The 15,000-nt window shown below is 38.3% G+C and overlaps 1 protein-coding gene across 1 annotated transcript in view; it reads left to right on the top strand.

Annotated features, from left to right (window-relative positions):
- Nucleotides 1-6,525: 6,525 nt before the first annotated feature.
- The window catches only part of LOC138041900 (uncharacterized), a 16,719-nt gene continuing 8,244 nt past the window's right edge, over nucleotides 6,526-15,000 (top strand). Inside the window, exons 1-3 of the mRNA XM_068887589.1 lie at nucleotides 6,526-6,681; nucleotides 10,596-10,760; nucleotides 13,609-13,731. Coding sequence (XP_068743690.1) covers nucleotides 6,633-6,681; nucleotides 10,596-10,760; nucleotides 13,609-13,731 — 337 coding nt within the window. The 5' untranslated portion in view covers nucleotides 6,526-6,632. The remainder of the gene's footprint in view (nucleotides 6,682-10,595; nucleotides 10,761-13,608; nucleotides 13,732-15,000) is intronic.

Genomic DNA, 15,000 nt, shown 5'->3' with positions numbered 1-15,000 from the left:
ATGAAAGCCGAGCACGACTCCAACGGTTCGCAAATGTTTTTCTATTCCCTTCTAGAGTTTTAATAGCTCTGACCCAAATCTTTCTGTCGTGTAAACGGCCTTTAAAAGTTCTTGAGGGATTTTCCTCTTTTGCGAGAAAAAAGGGGGACCTCTTTGAATATTTTGTTGAGCGCTTGCTGACCTTGTATAAAGTGACCTGCCTTTTTAAGTGCGGGGAATTAATTTGTTATCCACGAAACCAGCCTTAATGTGAAAGAAGCCTTTTACAGGTTAACAACCGAGCAAAAAACTAATGCAACTTGCCTTTTGCCTTTTCTGAAGGTTTGTTAAATAGGGCTGGAGGCGCCAGTTTTAAATTTTTCGGTCATTAATTTCCGGTCCTTTTCTGGTTTCTACTTGACAATTGAATTAACTGACGGAAATTCATTCAGATAAGATTTGAACAGAAATCTCACGAAAGGGGCGAATAGCACGCTAGCTCGTTAGTATAGTTTGAGGAAAGAGAACTCCCACCAACGAATTCATCTGCAAATCCATCCAGCCTAAATAGCTAGCACTTTGATTCTTTTGGCGACTCAAGACTTTCAGCTAATATAATAATGACTAACGGGCGTTTGGGGTCTTGTGAAACCAGTGGTATTTTGTGGAACCGATTGAAGATAACAAAATTGTTATTCATGACTCCGTGACCGTCCTCTCAAGCGGGATGGCAAAGAGCGTGGATATGTTCTGAACATTTCCCCTTCAAAAAGTGACAAGAAAGGCGAACGGTTGCAGGTAAGAGAGAGAATGTTTCATTAAAAAGAAAAAAAAAAACTAATTGTCAGCCAAAAGTAGCTCTGATAAAATTTCTTTCATTTCATGTTCTTTTACAGATTGAATTTGGTGATTTGATACTGGTCGATGCAAAGCACGAATGTAGCATTATTAGCGTGTGCCGTTTGCAGCAAATAGAACTATTTGCAGATTTCAATGGGAGTACCGATGTTCATATTTGTTCGCTCGGTTTTACTTGTGCTATAGTTCTCAGACAATTAAGAGCCAAGTTTGTGGCTAACGACAGAGAGCAGAATTAATTTTGTAATAAAAAAAACTTTTTTTCCTCAGTATTGACATATTTCTCTGTTGGTTTGCAACGCCGGACTGGAGGGACTAACTGTAGCTTTCTATTTGTCATAATACTGTACATAAAAATTACATTTCAATTAAAACAAGAGAGAGTAATAATTTAACGTCTTTCCGGGGAAAAAATGTTAGTCATCTTGGTGAAAACGTTCCACGAGCAGCCCTTAAACGACTCGAGGTTCGTATGGTTTCTATTACATGTCTATATAGTGAATTGTCTTCAAGCTTAGAATCTGAGTGTGTGAAATATCTCGTTTTTAGTCCGTGGGAGTTAAGTTCGTCCTTAGACAATAAAGTTGAAGATCTTCACTTCAGGTAGTCTTGTTTTACTTTATTTGCCAAAAATGACGTTGGAAAATTCCGCCGTCATTTTGCTTGATCTTTTTTAAAAAATGACGTTGGAAATTTCCGCTGTCATTTTGCCTCATCTTCTGTGAAAAATGACGTTGGAAAATTCCGCCGTCATTTTGCTTTATCTAGCTTCTGTTAAAAATGACGTTGGAAATTTCCGTCGCCATTTTCTATGATCTTCTATGAGCAGACGTTGGAAATTTCTACTGTCATTTTGCGTGACTGTTTAGTCAAAAATTTGATAAAATTTGATAAATATTGCAAAGTTGATAAATTCTTCGGAAAAAGATTCTTTTTTCTTTCAAAGTATTGCAAACTAGATAAATCATTCGGTAGAAAAGTGGAGATTCATCAACAATATTTACGGTGTGGTGCCAAAACAGCACAGATTTGGAAAAAACGACGGCAAAACATATCATATTTACCAGAATTGGACGGTTTTAGAATTAGAATACGACGAAGTGTTTTAAAACGTGTTTCAGGTGAAATTAACCGTGGAATTCACTAGTTAGGCAGCGAAGAAAATAACAAGCAATTTCCGGGAAAACCAAGAGGCGGACAGTTCCAAAGCCTTTTATTTTCATATAGCCATTACGAATAAACAAGTCGGGAGCTCCGCTTTTAGGCTTGGCTAAATCTATATATTATGGACCAAATCTTCTTGTCTAAAAGAGAAACGCGATGCAACAGAACTGGATTAGGGACCGATCCGAATGTCAGACGCACGAACTAGCACATATCTTAGAATATTCAGCTAATTGTCTTCCAAAACACCGGGACTAGGAATACGGGAGTGAACAATCTCTTTCTTTCTGATATGTGGAAGAAAACAAAAACAAAAGAAAACAGTGAAACGTTTTAAGAAGGAAAAGTAACAATGATTTCTGGCTACGTATCTGCTACCCATTGCATACAGGTAGGCATCTCATGATCTTTTCTGTAATGATTCTTTTTATAAAGTTTCTGCGTTAATTATTATTTAACAAATTAATAACAAACCCAGATACGTCTTTGGAAAATGCGCGGGATCGGAATTCCCAACTAAAAAAGGGCGGGATGGCGGGATTAACAGGAAAAAATGGGCGGAAAAGCGGGATATGAGAACCCAATTGAGGACACTCTTAAAAGAATTACCTGCAGAAGTCATAGCGTTCAACAGCACAACTTTTCAGATTCAATACATCCCAAGTCATACTGATAATGTACGTGGAAGTTGCACAATATATTTTGCTTACTGTATGTCTTTGATAAGCTTAAGTGCATGCCAAAATTTGATCACAGAGAATAAATTACAACAAATGGCATATTTAAAATATTTTATTCTCGTGCTATGAATTCATTTGGCATGGCTATCCTCAAGAAACTTGTGTACTTCTGAAAGTACAGATTTCGAATAAACTAACAGAGTATTTTCAAGTGTCGGGATAGTGCACATCTTCACGTGTCGCGCACGTGACAAAGTGACCTTTACGTGCACCACTGTACTAAAGGTTGGTCATCTTGGAAAGATGTTTTCACATCACACCTTCGTTTCTCATTTTTTCTGCAAAAGATGTTTCGATGAGTCATTTCGTTTCATTTTAAACCGTTAAATTAGCGTTTCCTTTCTCAAACAATGAGCGAAAATACCGATCGATTAGCAAAAAACAACGTGCTTAGCCAGTTTGGAATAAATACACTATTTTTACCTCGTTTCCATGGTCACCACCCAAAATGAAGATAGTCCGGGTCCGGGAATTCACTACATACACATTCGAACATCATGAGATGCGCAATGTAAGCTTCCGTGCATGTTTTCTCCCTTTGTATTTCAGTGCAAGTTTCCATAGAGCTGTCACTGACACACGTATAACAAGACAAAGGTCCCTCTATTCTGGCTCCTTTGGAATGAAAAAATCGAGAAAGATGTTATTCTCTTATGGTATGCATTGGAAGGTACTCGTTCTTTAAATCATATAATAAACACAAGAGCCCAGACTGTACGTACACAAGGCCCCAAGTATCATTTATGCATAAAAAAAAGACTAAACGAGCTTTTAGACGGAGGGAGAAAAGTGTCGGCTCGTAGACCATGTGTGACAGATCCCTTTCTTATCGACGCAGCTCCAGGGGCATAGCGTCCTTTACGCAAATACGCTCTTGCATTCTTGAGAAATTGGTAGGATTTTTCTTTTAAGATTTTCTGTTACAAGTAAAAGCCTTCCTAGGCTCCCACACAGTTTCAGTCTCATCACCAGTCCCGAGTTCCCGGTTATTTTTTAAGAATAGTTATGATAATGATGTTGACAGTTTGGGACGTCCTGCCCTTGCTTGTAGACCCCTTGTTTGTGTAGCAGCTTGGGTAAAATAAACACCTAACTACTGCAGTTTCCTTCCCATTTATTTATTGAAATGTCCTTCGGAAATAGTAGGAAATCTCACGCTACCCCCCTGAGCTCGGTTTCTTCTGATTGGTTATTAGTCCGTTGATCCATAAATATTTGACATTAGCAGTCATTTTGTCTTTCATGTGATACGTACAGTTGTATATTTGTACAAAATACACATTTTAGCATGCGTATTTGTCGAACTACGAATTTTTTTTTCAAATTGCTAAGGTGACCTATAGACAAATTTTTCCCCGATTATATTTAGATGCGAAATGAAGATCCTGAGTAAGATATAATATCGTGGATTCCATATTTGAAGTGCTGGCCTCCGTACTAAGGTTGACGGTCGTCAGCAATAAATCAAACTGTTTGTAGAACTCAGTTATTAAACGGTAGCTAAGTCTAAACTCTCCCCATCCAAAGCAAACATCTGTCACCCTTGTTGCCCAGTATTTTCGCTTTTTCTGTGCCGTACAAGCCACGTAAACGTGATAGAATTAGCAGACTCGCTCTTTTTCACCCCTTGTTCCTTAAGGTATTTCCTTTTCCGGTTTCAGTTCCGCCCAATGTTAACTTGATTTGAAAAAAAAAAAGAAACGCGTTGGAATGAATGTGAAAAATATTTGCATATCATCCACTTTCCTTTGTCTTTGTCCTCTAAACCTCTCTTTTAAGCGGAATTATAATACATCGAAAAATGCATATTTTGCGACATTTGAAAACATCAATTGTGCCCATAAACCACGAAAGGCACTGGCGATCATATAATTTCAGGGGCACCCAACGACCAATTTGTTGTAAAATGTATTATTATACCCCAGTTAATGAAAATAAATGTTATTAAGGCATTTTCAGGTATTTTTCAGTGTTGCTGGGAAAACATTATCTGTTCCTTTTTCCCAGCAAGACACACACGAAATTTCCCAGCCAGCTAGATAAAATTGGTTGGTTTCCCAGCCAGCTGATCAAATTTATTTCCCAGCCAGGAATTCCGCCCGCTTTCAAATCCCTCGATCCGAAACGACCGAACAAAAGCGACAAAACCGGGACAAAACAGGTTTTTTCCGCAAGCGCAATCACTCTGACCAGCCGTCGTATGTTTGTGACTACTCTCTGGGAGAGGGAAGGGGTTCTCTTTTTTTTTTTTTTTTTTTTTTTAAGTCGTCCTCAGTGTTCAGAGTTTTTACAGCCAGCTCGGGTTGAAATGCTAGAAATAGTCAGTAATTCCCAGGCAAAACCTCTATTAATAACAAAATTTCCCAGCCAGCTCATCGAAACACCTGTATTTTTGCCAGCCAGCAAGATTCCTCTGGGGAACAGATAATGTGAGGAACAGATTCGTTGGGTGCCCCTGTAATTTCTCATACTTATTAAACGCCAGTTTAAGCAACGTTGTGTTTTTCATTGTGAGTTTTGTTGCTCAAACAAACATCAAGTGAGGCTATGATCCTCGCAGTTATGAACGCAATTTTTGCAATTGCGTGGAGAAGCCTGAAAAATTCAGGATTTCAACGAGGTTTGAACCCCTGACCTCGCGATACCGGTGCGACGCTCTAACCAACTGAGCTATGAAGCCACTGACATTGGGAGTTGGTCATTTGTGGGTTCTAATGTTCCCGTGAGGAATGAATCAATGATGAAATGATATATGATGTTGGATCATATATGAACTGCGGATATGAAACCAAGTGAAGCTATGATCCTCCCCTTATTACTGGGGAGCTTTACCACGAGATGTTTTTGCTCTACCGGCTGAATTTTTCAGCTGTCTGTGAGAGCCAATTGCTTAAACTCTCCAGAAAAGTGCGAAGATCACTTTTATCTTTTGTAAAATCATATTACGCTGTGTGCTTGAATTCAACACTAAAAACCGTTCATATATATACACTGTACGATTTAAACTTACCAAGGCCAGTCAGAACAATGTTAAAGAGGAGAAGCCAGGCTGACAACTTCATGATATCAAACCTAGTGTTGTCCTAGTGATGGTCACCCGCTTTTCTGAGCTGTGCTGTTGCATTTTTGTTGCCGCAAATGTTTGCTCAGCTGAGACAGCTGAATATAATGGTGGTTAATGCACTCAGTGGTTCTGAAGATCTCAGTTAAAAGCACTATTGAATTTAAATAACAATTCAGAACATTAATTTGGCCATCGTGGTTTCCAAAATTTGACCCATTTATAAAACAAGAAAGCTAAGTAAGAAAATATAAGTTTTGCAGGATTTGAACGCCTCTCTATGGCTACTTCGTGAAATTTATTAACTTGAAACTTTCAACTTTTCTTGTGATATTTCGTTGTTCAAAGCGCCTCAAAACGTCTAAACTATATTTCGTTCGGTGAAAGTGGACCGGGATTTGTTGACATGAGAAATATTTTAAAAGCTTCTTATTTCTGGAAAATGGCATAATCGATCCGAAAAACAAATATTCACGATAATTGAAGAAAGTTTAGCATAAGGAATTTGAGAGATGAAAGATAGATATTATGTGAAAATGAGGAAATTTGTTTTCTATCTTTTGTTGGTGAACGAGCGATCTGAAAACCTTTGAGTTCCATCATTAATCTTCGAAACTCTCAGCGAGTCAAGCGAGAGAGTTCCTGTTTTCACAATTAGGGAATGGCTGTTGATTGCTGGACATTTTGAATTAAATTACTTAATCTAAAGCTGGTCAAATAAAACAAGACAACAAAAGGAACATACTACCGACAACTCTTCTGAAATAAGTCAATTACTGTTCCACACACGGTTACTTTCATTCCTGTCTCACTCCTGGATTTGGTCGACTATGAAGTTCTTAATTGTCCTCGCTTTAGTGATTCCATTTGCAGCTCACGGTAATTAGTGAACAAGATACCATGGTACTTAGATCATTTAACATAATATATTTCTCTTTGGTTTCAGTTTTCACATTTCGTTGCGCTACAGGAATTATCATGATACCAATTTGCCCATGTTCTATTTCATAGACTCAAAATTTCCCATTTATAGGATTACCATTAGTTTCAAAATACTAGAGACATTTACTGTACGTTGCCCCACGCTCACCCTAAGAAACGTTCCTAGCAATGCAACTTGGACAAAACGATTTGGAACGGAGAAAATTCGAGGTTAGGTATGGTCGATATAAAAAAATTATTATTTCTGGCAGCGGTTGTAAGTAAGAATGTCTGTTTTTCATAAACAGTGTCTGCAATCCTTTGTAGCACGTAGCTATTGGGGTGCTAGTTAGTGGTGCATCGGCGGATGTTCAGAAGATAAATGCAAAACTTGTTTTATATAAATTGACCATCGTAGGGAGATTGAAAGGCTGGTGGTTTGAGCGTTGGCCCTTTGTCAGAGCGAAAAATTAAGAGGGATTATGCGTTGTGGAGGGTTTTAATAGCACATAGTGCAGAAACCTGCATAATTCGACAACTGGACTTCCCACCAAAAACACTGTAAACTAGAAAACTACTTAATTATCAATCTAAGGATCACACCAATGAGAAAAGAAACGACAAGTTATGCCTATGCTTAACAAGGGATGCCCGAAAGTAAAGGTCTTAAAAATTATAACAAGACGGCAAAACCCGCTCACTGCTCACGTTAATAGACCGATTTCGATATATACAAGGATTTGTATGAGTTTATTCCCCGGAGCCTCGAGATGATGCCTTTTGTTCAGGACTGAATTTTAATATATCGAAATATTGGTCTATTGGATGCTTTCTTTTCACAATAAAAGAAAAAAAACCCCAATCATTTTATGGTATTAGGAAAACTAAAGCCTAATTGTCACCATAAAACTGTAATAACGTGTTTCTGGAGGGCAAAATTAATGTCAACAAAACTGCTCAATAAACAGCAGTTGCTTATTGGAAGGATCTCAGTCCGGCGAACGGCAATCATTGCGCCCTTCGGCTCAGGACTCAACCGTGAACCTCAGTTTGTGGGTGTCTTGCATACACTATTCTCAAAAACCCTTATAATACGAGCCACCTATCGACATTTGACAGCAGTTTTCTGTTTCTACCAATACGTCGATTATCGTTTGCCCTTAGAAAAAGGATATTTGTTCAATTTGTGGCGATGATGTTTTGGCAACTGCCTCTAGGTAAGGTAGTTTTTTTGCGTATGGCGTCCCCGAGTACCCGGGTGGTAGACCAGGAAGACCAGAGAGGCTTTAAAAGATTCATTTAAAGAAGTCACTCGGATACCCAAAGCTCCCTGACAACGAGTTTGTCTTGTGTTCTGTAAAGGTATACCTGGTATAGGTTATTTGTTTCCATCTTTCTGATGACAACACTAACAAGCACCCTGCTCGGTCAGGACGCAGCTTTATAACGGCCATAATTGTGTTCAGAAAACAGTAAGCAGAAGTAAATATATCAGTGGCCGCGGAGCACGTTTGTAAGTGGGGGGTCTTGTTCTGTAGTATCAAAAACTGACGGAGCATTCGAAAACTAAGAACTAAGCACGAAGCACCCAAAAGATCGAAAACGAAGAACTCAAAACTCGAAAACGAAGCACTTACAGCTCGAAAACAAAGCACCCTAGCTATTTTCCATTGGATTATCACTTTAAACAGAGGCAAAAACCAAATTTCTTATTGTTATGTGGGATAAATATAAATTTTTCCCTTTTGTTCTTCGTGTATATCAGATAATTCATAAAAATTGATCGTTTTTCGGTGGTTTCTCACTATATCCTTTTGCATCGAAAATATTTGTGATTTCTGAGTTTCGCAAGATTAATTCTTTACAACACTAGAAATATTTCCGAGCTACATTTGCTTATGTGCATTCATGACCCCCTCTCTCATGGAACACTCACCTGGTCACCACGAATGGCGGAGCAACTCCGATGATGAGCTGGTACTGATAACCATCTACTCGTAAACAGACAGAGCCTAAAATTACAGAATTTTTTTTACGGTTGTTGCACGTAGTTTTCGATAACGTTAACACTTTGCTAGTAGCCAAAATGCAGAGGCGGGGTCGGGGTGTATATGTTTTTCCAATTTTTGGGGGGTTTTAACGTTTGTCGTTATTCTCTTGTACTGTTATTTTCGAATGATGGGATCTGCCCTTCATTTATGGTGAAATTTAGTCAAAAAATGAACGGACCTACATCTGAGTAGATGGATGATAGGCCAATTGAACACAAACCATCTACTAAGTTATTGGGGGTCCATATTGATGAAATGCTAACCTGGGATGATCAAATCAAACATATTTTATCTGAAGTCTCGAATGGCTTGCGAATGCTGCATTTAGCTAGAAAACTAACTGACAATCAAGAGACTCTTAAAACAATTTACTATTCACAAGTGAACAACCTTACTTTGATTATTGTGTAAGTAGTGACCGCTTCAAAACACGTGCTGACAAATTACGAAATAGGGCAGCACGGATTATTACTAGGGCTGATTACTCTATTCGATCATCAGCGGTACTAATTTCTCTAGAGTGGTCTAACTTAGAAGAAAGAGAGGAGAGGCACTTGTTAATTAAGATCTTAAAGTATTCAATATAATAATTGTCCGACACATTTTCATAGTTTTAACCTCTGAAGTTCACAATTATAACTTAAGGGGTTCGAACTATGACCTCCAATTACCGCTAACTAAAACGAATTTTCTTAAACTTCTTTCTCTTCTCGAGGTGTAAATTCTTGGAACCAACTGTCAAATCAAATACGTGAGATAAAGGATCTTGCAAGCTTTAAACGTGCGATATCCTAGGACACATTCTACGTTGCTAAGGCACTTTTTTTACATGGCTTGTTTCGTATTATTATATAGTAAATTCTGATTTTACTAATTATTACTATTGTTTTTAAATTTCCTTGACATAGAAACTAGGTTAGTTACGTTTGATAAGAGTGTAAGGGAATTGATATACGATTGTTAAATAATTGTTAGCGCTAAGTCATACCTAGTTTATTAATCGTTTAACATTTGTACCTTGTAATTCTTACACGGTATGTCTAAAAACTAGCTTGCTGAGCCATTTGCCGTGTTTGAAATAAAGTTGATTGATTGATTGAGTTTTTTGTTTAATTTCTAAATTTGACTAAAATCGAAGTTAATTTTGCGAACATCAGAGTTTAACCCCGCGTTTTTGCCACTACCATTTATTTTCGTTACTTGCGCTCAGTTTCATCTTTTTAAATTTGTCTATGAATTTTTCCCAAGGAAAAGAGAATTTGCGGCTGAGAAGCACGAGAAAAATTACGGTGGTGAAATTTCTCAGTGCATTCATTTAATTTAATTGTCCGCCTCATGTGCTGAAGGCAGAGTTGTGCTGGCAAAATGCGCTACTTTTTTGTTCGGGTGGGTGTTACATGTGACTATGGCGTATAAGGTGCCTGGTGTGAAACCAAAAACTTCGAAATGCACTGTTCAAAGCAATCTTCCAATGGAAAAAATGGTGCTTCGTCCAGGAACTGCGTGGCGTATTTTCGTATACAACACGAGTGGTCATATTGAGCAATGACCTCACGATTCCCGCCTTTTTGACTGCTTTCCAATCTCTACCATGTATATTTTATTGTCCATATAATAAAAACAAAAATTACACCTTAGCTCGTAGATATGAATCTTATGTTCTCGTGGCGTACCACTCAAACATAAATTCATATCTTCTCGCTATCGTGTAATATCCTCTATTTAACCGAACTCACTCAGTTTATATTCATTCTATGATGAAGTAGGCAACATCCAATACGCGTTACTTTAACCAATTAATTTATTGAACTTTTTCACAAGTGCGCAGTTTGCAGTGTTACGTATGCATCAGTACCACATCGATGGAAGACTGCTCTATGAGCAAGTATGCAGTGACATGTCCAAGTTACTTTGAAAGACCCGTCTGTTCAACGCTCGAAGTCAAGTATGAGCTCGAAGGCTCCCCAGTTCAAGTGTTTGCTAAAGGTTGGTTGTTTTTACGATTGCGTCATCCTCTGTATTGTCAAAACCAGAAGACGCTATGCTAAGTAACTAAGACAGGAAAGGAAAGGAACTTTATTTAAGTGTCTAGTCGTTCTAGCACTGGAGCACTAATTGGGGACACTCTAAACTGAAGTAAGTAAATAACGCAAATCAAGTCAAATGTTGGTTTTTGAGGATAGGAGAACTCGGTGTAGAGTAGAACCCATCATTTAAGACCCGCATATGACGCCGAGTCTGGAATTCGAACCCGGGCCACATTAGTGGGAGGCGAGAGCTCGCACCACTGCGCCATCCCTCCCTGCACCCCTAGTTGACCTAAATGATAGAAATGCTACCGAGGGGAAGGGAAATGTTCAAGTATACTTGCGGTAATTAAAGGACGGTTCGTGCGTGGAATTGAAGGGAGATTTTAATACTGGTCTCTACCTGGACCCTACTCGAGAAAAGAAAGAAAACAACAGTTTGAGGAGAATACCATCATGATTTTAATGAGCGCCAAGTACTATATTCATGTGACTGATTGAAATTATATATTTTGCACTTGAGTACAGTATGGGGCCCAGTTTTCGGCCACAAAATAACGTAAACTTGTATTTCTTACTTTGGAATAGCCGTAAGGACTTGAAATTTCAAAGACAACAAGCTTCAGCATTCAGTTTACACATGTAAAGCTATCGACTGCTCAACGCTGTTTTCTCCCGAGTAATAACGAAAATGGACGCGTCGTTTGTGGGCCCAGTTATCGGCCACAAAAGAATGCGCTCGATTCCTCAGAATAAACAACGCTTTATCACCAATTTTTGTTGTTAATTCACTAATAAGGCTTGTGTTTGATATTTCGCCCACAAAGTATCCTTAACGCGCTCTGTTTCATGTTCAAAAAGTTTTTTTGCACACCTAGTTTTTCTTCTAATTGCCCATGGCATGCCATGCCAAGAGAGGCTAAAAAAAGAGTTGGGTATTTCAAAACGGGGTCCGGTAAGTCAGAACTCATAGTTTTAATTCATATCTACTGTCAGAACATGCCACCCCATTACAGCTTAACTTTTACAAATGATTTGTCAACAAAACTCCATACAAAACTATGAGCGCTTTTTAGTGTTGTCGACGGCGAGCAGGGTGGCCGAGAATAGGCAAATACGCAAACGTACCAAGGAAGTATTGAGGAGTGAATTTAGGTCAAAGAATAAAATAGGCCAGGAAAAGTTTATGTTCAACTGAAAGTTTTATCACTCTACGTTTTTTATGTCAAGAATTGACTCATTTGCGTCTCCTATACGGATAAATATAAACTTGAATTAGACCATGTAATTCGAGTAGCCGTAAACACACAAGTTTTCGTGGAAACCAAATTCACCTACCTTCGTGTCACCGCGACTTGCTCACAGTATATAGTAGATGTAAACTCAAAACTCGGCAGGACGAAAGTCAAGGAATAAAGCTACCTTTGGAAGCAATTGCTTTTTATTCAGATTCATTTGTGTCGCAAAAAATAAACGTTGAACAAAAAGTGGCCGAGAACTGGACCCCTTACTGTAGACTCTGAATCATAAGTAAGTGTGAATTGTGTGTGTGTTACTAAAAAGGTCTAAGTATTTTAGTTGTGGTAAGAGTCCTGGACTCTTGGTTGTAGTCAACAACGCATAACAACGCATCGTTTCTTAGGAATCGATACAACCTAAATGCCTTGCCCCCTGAGAGGAGATGTGGTTAGTAGCAAAAAACAAAACCCAGGAAGAAATTTCCCGCCTAATTTCCGGTCATGTTCTTCTATATCTATATTCAGAGGCTTACTTAAAACCTGGCTTTCAAAAAAGCATATCCTGACTAGTTTTTGCCATTGAATTGGCGCATGATTTTATGATGTGTGATATAAGATGCGTGATAAGTACAAAACCTGTGATTTCTCATGGGTTTATTTCATTACTATTTTTTATTTGTTGTTTAGTTTTGTTTTTGTCTATTAATCATAATATCTTTATTGATTAATTAATGACTATACCCTTTTTACAGATATATATTTTTTAAATATTCACTTTTATTCTTCAGTATGTACATAATTTTATAATGTAGTTTTCAATTTATTGTCATTGTAAAACGGTTTTGAACCTTGAGATTATCGCTAGACAAAATAAAGGTATTATATATTATTATTTATTATTAATTGGAAAGGTTGCTGCAAGCTTCTGTGCAACGAGCAGTTTGATCCGACTAGGTATCTTAATTCCTCCATTTGCTCAGAACCACAATTCCTTGCGCTTCGCTTCGAAGGAAAATGCGTTTTCTCCCGATTAGAGAACTGCCTCGTTCGCTCGCTTCAGTCTCACTCACTGCGGCAGCAATGAAGTCGTTTCAATACCGAAAGAATTGCCATTGCCACGCTTCTTGATTGGCCTGGAAAGTTCACGTGCCTTTTTCAACCAATGAAAAGCAATTGTCTTTCTACCAATGGAAAGCAAGAATTTTTTTACCAAGAGCACTTGAATTCGATCTCTCCTTGTCTACGGAAGCTATGTTTTAACGCCGCCAGTGCTGAAATAAATTTCATATATTATCCCTGGATTGTCAGTATTTTTATCCCTGTGCCTTGAACAAAGTTGTGACTGAAAAACAGTCATTTAAGACTGCACCCTACCAACTAATGGTCTTTGGACTAAATATCTGTAATTAATTTATCATGCTTTCGACGCTTTTGCAATGCTATTGGAAAATAAAGCTCACTGTTGTTGTTGTTGTTGATTCAAGAGGTGTCACGAGTCATTACTTCTTAAATGCTATCCAAATGGCTCTAATATTTGTAAATAAGCTTTGTTCATTTTGCTTTGCAAAGGATGTGTGAAGTGTGACCAGTGTGAAGATGGGCCACATTCCATTTGTACTTCCAAGGAATCGAAGTGTAACATAGATTGTTGCTCGGGAGATCTTTGCAACGGCAACGATGATGAGGGAGAAGGTACGTTCAAGTGAATAATATTTAATTCCACTGTACGGGAGGGGTGGGTAACATGACCAAGTGGTGAGGGCGCGTGACTTCAAATAATTATGTAGGTTCAGACTGAAAGTATCGCTTTTGTCATCTTCTGGAAGGCCTACTCTGGGACCTCCCAAACAAATCTTTCTAAATTCAAACCGTCGTAACACAACACACCTCCATATGCTGCAAGGCGGGAGTCCCGTCTCGCGTAGTCAAATTCGTCGTTAGTATATGCCATATGTCACGTTACACTGAATTTTCGCATAAAAGTGAAAAAAAAAAAAATAATAGTAATAAGATAACTCCTAACATTTTGAGCTGGGGTTACCTGTGGTGAATATAAAGCAAAACAAAATGGCAGGGCTCCCACAGGCACTCGTGACCTTTACAACAGAAATAAACTGTGTTGTTATCAATTATTCTCTGTGTCGATTATCACTTCTCTGTTGTTCAGCTCTGAAATTATACTCAAACAATTATTCTTCTAAGATGTACACTCACTTTGCCTTTGGCAAATTAATTAGTCGCCGAAAGTTCTTTACCTGGGTTGTCATACTTGACCACTCATTTGAACTAAATGTATTTAAATAGCCAACAATAACGCTTCAAAAAATTGAAATCCGCCATCCTTGTTTTTGTGTATGCAAACGAGGCTATGACTTAGCTATAGTCAAGGGTTTCTCCGGATGACTAAATGTACTTGATGTAAAGAAGAAAACACAGGCGAGGAGAGCAATGCTTTGTAGACTTGAATCTCAATCCAGAGGCTAAACTGTATTGATATTGGCTCCACCTCTGAACAGATTTACCTCGTCGTCGTTTAACAGGGTTTATATGTGAGTTATATGCAGGAGTTTTACAAAGCGAAAGACAGCTTGCAGTGCTATCCCGCGCTCATTGCTGTGAAATAAATGCCTGGAAATCAAGTTTAATCTGTTTACCGGTCTACCGTGGCTTTCTACGAGATCCCTGTTACAACTTCAAAACAAACGATCGATTTATATATTTCCATCAAATGGTAAGAGTAAATCGTTTCAGTAGTTTCTATAATGCTCACAAAATTTAACCACATTTCATAGTACGTTTATTAGCGCATAACAATGAAAGTGCTATTTCTGACAGTTGTAGCCTGCGAAATTGGCAGAAATGGATATTTTGACGGCACGGACCAGGGGATTCGGTCCGGTTGTCTGGTGGGGATTATGAGTAATTGGTCGTACAAATAGTGATCCGTTAGGGATTTGAATC

Source organism: Montipora capricornis, chromosome 3 (genome assembly GCF_036669925.1).
Source record: "Montipora capricornis isolate CH-2021 chromosome 3, ASM3666992v2, whole genome shotgun sequence".
Lineage (NCBI taxonomy): Eukaryota > Metazoa > Cnidaria > Anthozoa > Scleractinia > Acroporidae > Montipora > Montipora capricornis.
Note: the sequence above shows the minus strand (reverse complement) of the source record. Positions and strands in the feature narration are given on the sequence as shown.